The 10556-nt window shown below is 42.0% G+C and overlaps 2 protein-coding genes across 2 annotated transcripts; one reads left to right on the top strand and one right to left on the bottom strand.

Moving 5' to 3' along the window:
* The first annotated feature begins 798 nt into the window (after positions 1-798).
* On the top strand, positions 799-7950 carry rbsn (rabenosyn, RAB effector). The gene is made up of 12 exons (XM_008413974.2): positions 799-938; positions 2207-2479; positions 2780-2914; positions 3044-3144; positions 3238-3283; positions 3373-3534; positions 3615-3877; positions 3982-4052; positions 4543-4629; positions 4705-4807; positions 5292-5396; positions 5478-7950. Exons 2-12 carry the CDS (start codon positions 2317-2319, stop codon positions 6570-6572), a joined length of 2331 nt encoding a protein of 776 aa, XP_008412196.1. The 5' UTR covers positions 799-938; positions 2207-2316; the 3' UTR covers positions 6573-7950.
* A 706-nt stretch (positions 7951-8656) lies between these two features.
* On the bottom strand, positions 8657-10500 carry mrps25 (mitochondrial ribosomal protein S25). The gene is made up of 4 exons (XM_008413975.2): positions 10269-10500; positions 10008-10114; positions 9835-9922; positions 8657-9479 (listed from the first exon to the last, which is right to left on the bottom strand). The coding sequence occupies exons 1-4, from the start codon at positions 10400-10402 to the stop codon at positions 9290-9292; spliced, it is 519 nt and encodes a 172-aa protein (XP_008412197.1). The 5' UTR covers positions 10403-10500; the 3' UTR covers positions 8657-9289.
* Between the last annotated feature and the right edge of the window lie 56 nt (positions 10501-10556).

Here is a 10556-nt window from a genome sequence, read left to right as displayed (position 1 = left end):
TCCTACGCCTATGGCTGTTCTCCTAAATATCTAAATAATATAATATATAAATACACGTTAAGTGGTCGAGTATGATCAGGTGTTGCTCACTTTAAATAATAAAAAGGGTAATTTCGCTGCTTTTTCAGTCTCATTCTAAATCATTATGACTAGACTAGCTAACTTTTAAACAAAGTTAGCAGTAAAAGTTTGGACATGTGACTATTCCAGAATTAAAACAGCTTAACCAAAAAAAAATGTACTTCTCTATATGAAAATAAACTGACAACAAGATGTTAAAAACAGGCGATATTCATGGCAAACTTCCTGACAGATCGTTTACCTCATTCAAACGGAGTTTTTCTGACTCCTCTGCTGCTGCCTTTACTCTGAGCCGTTCAGAGAAGGGAGGACGCGCTATGCTAATGCGCTGTTACCTTCAAAATAAAAGCATGCGAGTGGAAGATTTTTTTAATTCTTCGCAACTGAGGTGAAATTATTGCGGGGGCGAATGTGACTCTCTCCAATATTGCGGGGGACATGTCCCCCCCGCTTCCTACGCCCATGATCCTAATTGAGAGCCAAGTCAAATTCCTTGTTTTTGTGCACAAATTTGGCAAATAAAGCTGATTCTCATTCTTCTACAAGTGAAGTATGACATCAGCTCTATTCAAATGAATCCCTCTTTGTTTCCCCCATTCGAAAGTAATACTAAAACACATTTTTATATTTTTCTTTTGCGTTTCTTTTAGTCTAAGCTCAACTGCTGAAATTGATTCACGCGTCCCGTATCATTTGTCCTTCTTCTCTTCCCTTAGCAACGGAAGGCTAATCACATGATCAGGTGGGGCTGCCGACGCTGTTGGAGTCGACCTGTGAAGAAAAAATCAACCTGTCAACAACACGTTCATTCTCGGACACATTTGTGATCATAAATGATCTCCCCCGGTGACTAACGGGTTAGTACGTGTTTATGTACGAGTTGAAGTTGTTCGTTTTCGTGCCTCTTTGCGCTGTGGGAGAAACAAAAAGCAAAGCAAAGGAATATTAGCCCTGTTATGCTAACATTTTACTGCTGTCTTTATATGATGATGAACATTAAAGTTAGACGCAATACCAGATTGAAAAGGGACAAATGGGTTGTTTTAAAAGTGAGTTAGAGGCCCAGGTATTGTATCTTGTATTACTACACGCTAAAAGATGCTGTTACCGTGAGGGATGAATAGTGATGGGGAGACAGAGCTACATTTAGCTAACTGATAGATGAAAGTACAATAAAAACCTCTGTCTTAAATACATGCATGCCTTTTTAAACTTGTATCGTTTTGAATATAAATTCATTTAAATCCTTACACCTCATTCATAAAACTGCTTCTATATGATTTTACAGTTGTAATTATCAGGAGACTTTAATTATGTTACATTTGAGACGGTTTTAAATCTGGACGGTTTTTTTGTACTTTTATTTAGCAGAGGTGGGTAATTAACTGCGTTTACTTGATTAACTCTTTGAAAAAGAAGCTTACGGCACAGTATTGTTTAACTTTTACTCGAGTAATAACATGATAAAGTATAGCTACTCTTAACTGAGTAAAACTTCTGCCTTCAATACCCACTGTAAGTAAATTCCCTTAAGGTTTAACATGCTTGCTTTGACCTGAAATGGACATTGAAACATGCATAACAGCAGAGGAGAACAGAGTCCCAGTACTTACAGAAATGTAAGAGTAGCACTACTTCATCATATTTTTACTCAAGTAAAAGTAAAAAGTCATTCAAGAAATTATTCATGTAAGAGTAAATAAAGTGTTCTGTAAAAAGGTTACTTACGTACTGAGTATCTGATCAGAACATCTGATTTCATATTTAAACATTTTGTCATCAGACGGACAAGAACTATAAAATTCTGGTCTTTTAAAGGGGGGGAGATATTATGTAAAATTGACTTTTTACATGCTGTGGTATTATTCCCTCATCAAAAACATTCCTGGAGTGTTGCTTTGATTCTTTCACGCATGTTTGAGGAATCCTTGAATCTCATTTGGGGTGCCTAAGAACACTTGCCCTCACAAAGCGCCGCCTATTTTCTCAAAATCTCAGACTGAACTTTTCAGAAAGTCAGCACCTAAAATTTTTCATGAGTGTGTGTTTCGGTTTGGCACCTCAGTTTGCTTTGTTTCTCTGCAGCTTCTGGATTTTCTCCGCTAATGTCGTTCTCCTGCTTCAGGTGTTATGGAGCTAACTGAAGGTAGAGTACAAACCCTGTGACATGTTGGCCCAAGCAGAATCATGGCACCTCGGACCTCCTCCTAAACATCACAAGCTCGTACTGTCGTCATGGCCTCCAGCTATGCGCCGCCGTTTGAGGGCACAGGTGAAGTAAAGGAGGGCTTTCTCTGCCCTCTGTGCCTGAAGGACCTCCAGTCTTTCTACCAACTCCAGGGTCACTATGAGGAGGAGCATTCAGGAGACGATCGGCATGTTCGAGGACAGCTCAAGAGTATGTACAGTAGCAGATAATCTTAGTGAAACTGTGTGAGTGAATGGTTTGAACTGATTTCAGTTGAATTTGGATCAATTTAGATTCCATATAACTGTGAATTATCAGAAGTTGTTATATAAAAACGGCATTCTCTGACAGCAATGCTTTTGAGTCCAGAATAATTTCAGTTGTTTTGTCTTTGTTTTTGTTCTTTTTTTGCTGTTTTCTATACAGTGTGGCAGAAAAAATGCTGAAATATGACCATTTCTGTCCCATTCAGATTTATTTTTTTCCCCTCTTTTATTGCTATGTAATTAGATTTGGTTCAGAAGGCAAAGAAAGCCAAAGACAAACTGTTGAAGAGGGATGGAGACGACCGACCAGACACCGGCAGTTATGAGTCCTTCTACTACGGTGGGGTCGACCCATACATGTGGGAACCTCAGGAACTGGGTAATACTCTACTTCTGTAACATTTAATATATATAAAAGTGCAAATAAAGCAAAAAATAAAGGGACAATACACAATTGTTTGAATTTGTTACATTTATTAAGTTTTTCTGCTTTTATTTTCAAACACAGGAGCAACTAGAAGTCACCTGGACCTGTTTAAGAAACACCGGGCAGCGCGCATCGATCATTATGTTATTGAAGTCAATAAGCTCATCATTAGACTGGAAAAGGTTTGCCCAATAAATATTGCAAATTGCATATTTTACTTCCTGCTCTTTTCAATTTAATAACGCAACTATTAACTATACAAAATCATGTTTCAGTTGACGGCGTTTGACCGAGCCAACGCAGATGCTGCTAAAATTAGAGGTCTGTCTCTTTAAACCTCCAAAATGCTGTGGGCTTTCTGTCAGTCTGAACTTGTGTAGCAAACAAAGGATTTTCCTCCTCTTGTGCAGCCATTGAGAAGTCTGTGGTGTCCTGGGTGAGTGACTCCGATGTCCCCTTCTGTCCCGATTGTGGAAACAAGTTCAACATCCGAAACAGACGCCACCACTGTCGGCTCTGTGGATCCATCATGTGCAGGAGGTGCATGGAGTTCGTTCCCCTGCCTTTGGCCCGTACGTAGCAACACTTTGAAAATCTGAAGTCGTGTCTTGGGTCTGTGCTTTTTGCTATCTTTCTTTACACATTTAAACAGAGAAGCTCATCAATGGCACCCGAGAAGCTCTGTGTGTGCCTGGAAGCCCCAGTCAGTCCCAGTCTCCTCCAGCAGTGGGCGGAGGCAGTGGGATGGGCTCCAGGAGGGGCAGCATCACCAGCTTGAGCAGCGTAGCGTCCATTTTGGAAGAAAAGGATGATGAGAAGATCCGCTGCTGTCACCACTGCATGGACACTCTGCTGAAGAGGCAGCAGAAGTTGGAAGAGAAGGATCACGTTCCAGATATAGTGAAACTTTATGAGGTAGGTGGAACCACTGGAGCGCAGCTGATTCTCTTTGAGTTCCTTCCTGCCATTCATCGTTTTCCTTTGAGGCTTCCTGCTCACAGTCCTTGTCTTCCTGTCAGAGACTGAGAATGTGCATGGAGAAGGTGGAGGAGAAGGCTCCAGAGTATATTCGAATGGCTGAATCCCTCAAGTAAGCCCCATTAGAAAGTATTAATAAAAGAAATGATAATTTATTTGAAAGAAATGTAGTCTCACTGAATTCTCACCCTATGCAATTATTTGTGTATTTTTTCTTTTACTTTAAATTTGCCAGCAAAAATTCCGCCTGCAGAAATTCGTTGTAAAAAATTAATTATCAAACTTGTCGCAGTCAGAGGTGCAACTCTTAATAGCTACAGTAACTAGCTACCTGTTTGTCACATAATCAAAGTAGCATAATTCAATTGGCTAAAAGCAGTTGGACTGATTGTTTTGGCTTGAGTCACTATAAAAATCAGAGCATTTGAAGACAAGTTTTTGCTGGTGAATTTCTGCAAGCTAAATTTTTTGCTGGTAAGTTTAAAATTGTAAAAAAAATCACCGGATAAACATTCTGTACCATTTACTGATACTTTTTCTTCCATACATTTGTGGCTTAATTTTATTCTGAAATGACGACGATCTACTTCCTCCTTTCAAAGCGCCGGAGAAACCACATACAATCTGGACACTGCTGGAGGACTGAGGCTGGAAGTGCAGAAATACTACGAACTCATTGATGCTCTAAGGTACGTGCTGTTCGTGACAGAGGGTTTTTACAGCTGAACCAACTGAGAGATTAAACTGAATTATTTTCCTCTCAGTAAGAAGATTTTAACACTGGGGACGAAAAGTGAGCCGCAGCCACACCCGAAGGCGCTCCAGCTACAGAGGATGATACGCTACACAGCCACGCTGTTTGTCCAGGTGATACAGGGTGGATTCACACCAGCTGTGTTTAGTAAACACGTGCATTCACACACGTTTACCTAGAACACGTGGATGCACAGTTGAGCTCCGATGCGCCTACAAACATAGGTCTCTCTCCAGTTGAAGTGAACTCTGGTGCGGTTCAGATGCATATGCGAATGCCAAATGGAACCTCCAAAAGCAGGAAGTAAAGTATAGTGCAGGGCATTCTGGGTAAATGTAACCTAAATAAACTTGTGTGTCTAGCTTTAGCGGGAGAATTGGCTTGTGGTTTTACCGATGACAAAGGAGAAATCCTAAAAACCCAATTTGTGTTTACATTTCGTGAAGAAGGACAATCTTGCTTCACTGAAGGAAACACTGAAGAGGTTTCCTTCAGCCTAATTGAACAGTCTACCAGACTATCGCCATAGCGAAGACTCTTTATGAATGGAAAACATTCACTCATTTTCATTTTATTTTTTGGTTGTTGTTTTTCCAGGAGAAGCTTTTGGGGCTGATGTCTTTACCCACTAAGGACAAATATGAAGAGCTGAAAGAGAAGAGGAAACAGGACCAAGAGAGACGACTCCAACAAGAGAGACAGGTAAGATTCTCCACCTACTCCTTTATTTCCTTTCTCTGGGATAACAAGCCGCTAAATATTAAATATCTCCCTGGACAACAGGTGGCCCAGGAGAGTCTGAAAAGGAGGCAGGAGTATGAGAAAAACCGCCCACCGGCTAATGGAGAGCTGCCGCAGGCCTCTAGAGCCCCCCGCATGACCAAGGCTGGCGGCTGGCTGCCCTCTGCTGACTCCGCTCACGCTCGCAGCGAGCTGGAAGACCCCCTCTTGCAGCAGATTGAAAACATTCAGTCATTCCTCCGTCAGGCGCGTGAAGCTCAACGGACAGATGAGGTCGCCATGTTGGAGGAGAACCTGCGTCAGCTGCAGGATGAGTATGACCAGCAGCAGACCAGCATGGCCATCGCTCTCTCCCAGAAACTGGCGCAGGAGGAGAGCTTGCAGCAAGGGGAGCTGCAGCGCCTGGAGGAGAGGGAGAGGGAGGGAAGGGAGCAGTGGGGCTCCACTTTTGTCTCCACGCAGCCGTCCTTCACCTGGGAGCCCTCTCTTGATATCAACCCAGCAGGAGATCACCAGGTGGAGTCGGGGGTGGAAACTACGGCAGAGATCCCGACTCTGAAAACCGAGGCCAGTCCATCAGCCGTCAGAGCCCTCTCCTCGCTCACACCTCTAGAGGATTCTCCTCCAAGACTAAGGAGCTTAGGGGGGCACATAACCCCGCCTAGTGGTGAAGGACAGAGCAGCACTTCCCTTAACCCTTTCGAAGAGGAGGACTCCACTCCCATTGAGGAGGATCCATCCAATCCCTTCTTTGAGGACATCAAGAAGGAAATTTCCAACGGCAAGAAGGAATACAACCCCTTTGAAGAAGACACAGACAGAGAGGACCAACAGGCAGAAACTGCACCGAGCAACCCGTTCGGGGAGGACGACACAGACGCAGGTAACCCCTTTATGGACGCCGCTGGGAACTCGCCCGAGGCCTCCACCAACCCCTTCGACGGGGACGTCGACGACGAAGCTCTGCCCGACGTGGACATGATAGAGGAAGAGCTGCTGCTCCAGCAGATCGACAACATCAGGGCGTACATCTTCGACGCCAAACTCAGCGGGCGACTCGACGAGGTTGAGCTCTTGTCAGAGAACCTCAAAGAGCTACAGCACACTCTGCAGGAGCAGAAGAAGAAGAGGCACTAACACACCCTGGCTCCGATCACCTGCTATTTACCAAGTTGTCTGAGGCTCGCACACTTTAGGAATGGTCAACCCTGTTTACTGCAGTTTGGATGAAGTCTGATCCATCACACGTTAATTAAAAATGTGTACCTAGAGTTACGGTCCCTAATTTTCTAACATCTTTTTAGATCATTTAGGGTTGCATAGGGCTGAGCTCAAACCCATGCATGAGCTTAAATTACAGAGTAAAAATGAATTTGTACAGGCACACTTACGGAGTTGTAACAATGCAAACACGAACAAAGGAAGACAGCAGAATGTTATTAGAATGAGTTGGATGATGTGGTTTAGTTCTTCAGGTGAAGCTGTGAACAAAGTCCAAAAGTTTTAACTCTGCCTCTGTGCATTTCCAACGGCGCCAAGAACAACACTGGGAGTGAAGGGTTAACTTTTAGGTCTGCAACTGTAAACGTCTTAAAATTAGAACCCAAACCCAATAGGTTTGTATTAAGAGTTAAAGGTGCATTACATCATAAAGTCATTTTTACGTGTACATGCTAAGAAATTTAAGCTTAGAACTGTTTTTTTTTCTACAATAACAGTGACAGAAATAGTTGGAAATTAAAATCTGCACTAATGATTTCTTTCTGTTAATCTAAACTCCAACTGTGTCTGAAAGTTTTGATCAAACGAATTAGATAAACTGCTTTTTATGCACTTTGCTTTAAGGGAAAAAAAAAATCATTTGTGATTCCACCTAAAGCCAACAAAGACAAAAAAAAAAAAAAAAAATCCTGTCCTACTGTGACCCGACAGGGTGAGGTGATGTTTTGTTTCGTTTACGGTGAGCCTCGTGTGGCTGGACTCGTCTTCCCGCTCTCCCGGTGCATGTCATCGCTTTCGATTTTCAATCCAGAGTTTATCAGAACAGCTCACTCGTCCTGCGCGAACTTAACACAACAACACTGTTTAGCAAGGAACACTGTAGACGGCCGTTAATAAAGCGTCAGATGCTCAAGTCTCCGCGTCTAGAAATTATGATTATAGAAAAGTTAAGACACTTGTTAGATGTATGCTAACACTACATGAATGCCAGCAGTATTATGATCCAGGGCTGCTATGTTTGCTCCAACTTGAATTTGTTGTTGTGCTTTCCGTCAGGTTTTCCATTTTATTCACGTTCATCTGCTAAACTGTAACATCTGCAGATCATGAGAAACCTGTGGCAGAGATATTTTTGTGACGTTGTGAATTCCTTACATGTATGTTAGCAGTTGATTTTAGTTTTGAGGTAATTGCAACATGCCTACATTAAAACAAGGAACTGCACAATGATTCACAGCCATCACTTTCGTAAGAGGAAGTTTCTTCAACACAAATAAATTCATCTGTAACAATATTTTGTGATGGGTTTTCTGTTTTTTTGCTAACTTTGTTTCTAATCTCCTGGCAAGTAAAAAATGAAAATAAAAATTACATATGTAATTAATTAGAATGTCACTGGATGGGTTTTATTTCAGAAAAATTAGGTTTCAACATGAAACGGGTATAGACCCATCACAACCCAACTTGTGTGTTTTAAACATTCCTGCCAATAACACAAGATTCATTCTCTTAAAACATAAAAATAGAGAAATATTCAAGCTAACCCAATCATGGGGATTGCAGTTGAAATGAGCGCTCAGTAAATAGACATCCTCCACGTTGCTGGAAAGTCGGGTGGAAGGTAAAAGTGTAGTAGAATAACTTGCACAGAAATAATTAAAGCCTTGAGAGAATTGTGACGTAAAGAAAATTCAAGAGTCGGGGGAGATTGGAAAGGTGAGAACTTCAGCTGGAGTCAGAGCTAAATCTGTTTTTGTGGGAGTCACACCTGTACCAGAGAAAATGAGAAAAATGGACTGCTGCAGAGTGGTACAAACTAATCTTTAAACTTAATTTAAAAATCAAAGTCTAGAGAACACATGGAGAGGCACAGGGTCTCAAGATGCCTGAGGTTCAGTGTGAAATTTCCAAACTTGGTGATTTCAGAATCATGTTGGAACATTGTGCTTTTTCTAGTCCAAAAACTAGAAAGTACCAGGAAGTATTGCAACGCTTCGTGCTTCCCTCTACTGACAAGCTTTATGGAGACTCTGCAGGAAAGTTTAGAAACACCAGAATCAACAATGCAGAATAGCTGAAGGCCATTACTGTAATTTGACACAAATATCAGCATGTAGCAAACTTATGTTGGTCATAACTCTTATTTGAATTTGTGAAATAAATTCTTCTGATATCCTAATTTACAAAGATGCACATTATGACTAGATTAGATTAGATTGAAGGAGTTCTCTCAGAGCAGTGGAGAAATAACTTTGACATCACTAAATGAGTACAACAGAACAGCAGATGGGGGTTTCTTTGTTTCCAGGATTGGCAGGATGAGTCAATATGGATTATGCATGTGTCACACCATCACTTGCATACACGAGACTGAAAATCTTTGAGTGTAAAACTTTATCCCAGCAGTAACGCAAACATACATATTAACCTGCACAGAATTTCACATAAATTAGCTGTTGACAGTTGGATGTTAACATGTGCATTGATGAAAAAAGTCTGTGTGAAAATGGTGGAGCAGATCATCGTGTGTCAGTGCGATGCTGCAGCTTCTGGCTGGAGCATATGTCCTTTAATATAGCCATCACAGCCAGATAAATGTCCAGAGGAGATGGAAAAGTGAGCCGCTCGGCCTCTCAGTCCTGTGACTGTGCCATCTTGGCTCTGTATTTGCCCGTCATCTCCTTTGGCAGCGGCTTGGTGCTGGGACACGGCACTTGGCCCGCCACTTCACAGATGCACTCCCTCAGACAGTACTTCTTTGGGCCGAAGTTGGCAGGGTGGGATGCCTGCATCTCGGCTTGAGCTTCAGCATGCAGCACTTCACTACAGAGAGAGGAGAGGAGAGCAGAACAGCTGCATTAACAGGCTGCCTCAATATGAGTTGTTTTTTTTTTTGTCACGTCAGAGCTGAATATTAGCTTTTGTCAAGGCTGATAAACTGAGTGACGTGTGCTCTTGTCTTCCCCATCTTAAACAGTAAATACAAACATAAGATTATCACCCACTTCTCCAAAGCTCTCACGTGATCCATCTTAAATCTTCCCTTTAATATTAAAATATACATTTATATGAAGCCTTTCGTCTCATCTTCAGTGCTTGTTCACATCTGTAAATAAATACAAACTCATAGCAATTGCATGAACACCTTTGAGTGCCATAAAACACCATCCATACTTACTCTGATTTACCCAAAATCTTCTTAACATGCTGTGAAATTTGCTTGCAGTCCTTTCCCTCCACATCCACCAGGACTTGTTCACCATCATCTAAACAGAGACGGAGTCAACCTCAAAGTTAAGACGGCATCTAAAGCAATCCTTCACCAACATGAGAAATCACACACACACCCACCCAGGTAAAACTTCAGGAAGGGCGATGGTGTCATATTCTTGAACATCATTATTTGGACCCACGGATTCTTGTACTGAATCTGCGGGATGTTGAAGAACACAAACTTCCTGGAAGACATAAAAGAAAGAGTAAACATCTTAAAACTATGCAGGACCTTATATAAATTGTAATACTGCCGATGGATTAAACTATATGTGACTGCTGCAGTGTAATGTGGCTGTAAACCTAGTGCTTGTGTGATGCTAAGCCGTTAGCTCTGACCTTGCTCCCTCGCCGAGCTCTCCATGCGTGTTGTAATTCACGGTCATGATCTTCACCTTCTTCTTAAAGATGATGTCGCCCTTCTGGAGGTATTCCAGCGTCCTTCTGATCGGATACCTCCCTTTCATAGGCATGTTCACCTATTTACAAATCAATCTTATTTGGAAATCACACAAGCACACATACGCGGTGCTTGACGCAGTTTGATGACGTTCCGCTACGTCAGGTAAACACCTCGAGCTGACGGTACTTGTAGTTTTAATAAATTCGCAGTGACATCACTTATTT

The sequence above is a fragment of the Poecilia reticulata genome, linkage group LG7, assembly GCF_000633615.1.
Source record: "Poecilia reticulata strain Guanapo linkage group LG7, Guppy_female_1.0+MT, whole genome shotgun sequence".
In the NCBI taxonomy this organism is placed as follows: Eukaryota; Metazoa; Chordata; class Actinopteri; order Cyprinodontiformes; family Poeciliidae; genus Poecilia; species Poecilia reticulata.
Note: the sequence above shows the minus strand (reverse complement) of the source record. Positions and strands in the feature narration are given on the sequence as shown.

Excerpts from the sequence above, each read along its gene's own strand:
- rbsn (XM_008413974.2), top strand. The coding sequence starts at position 2,317 with ATGGCCTCCAGCTATGCGCCGCCGTTTGAGGGCACAGGTGAAGTAAAG. Across the intron at positions 3,284-3,372 it reads AGATGCTGCTAAAATTAGAG|CCATTGAGAAGTCTGTGGTG; the intron begins GTCTGTCTCTTT and ends CCTCTTGTGCAG. Across the intron at positions 3,535-3,614 it reads CGTTCCCCTGCCTTTGGCCC|AGAAGCTCATCAATGGCACC; the intron begins GTACGTAGCAAC and ends ACATTTAAACAG.
- mrps25 (XM_008413975.2), bottom strand. The coding sequence starts at position 10,402 with ATGCCTATGAAAGGGAGGTATCCGATCAGAAGGACGCTGGAATACCTC. Across the intron at positions 10,115-10,268 it reads GAGCTCGGCGAGGGAGCAAG|GAAGTTTGTGTTCTTCAACA; the intron begins GTCAGAGCTAAC and ends TATGTCTTCCAG. Across the intron at positions 9,480-9,834 it reads AAGATTTTGGGTAAATCAGA|TGAAGTGCTGCATGCTGAAG; the intron begins GTAAGTATGGAT and ends CTCTCTCTGTAG.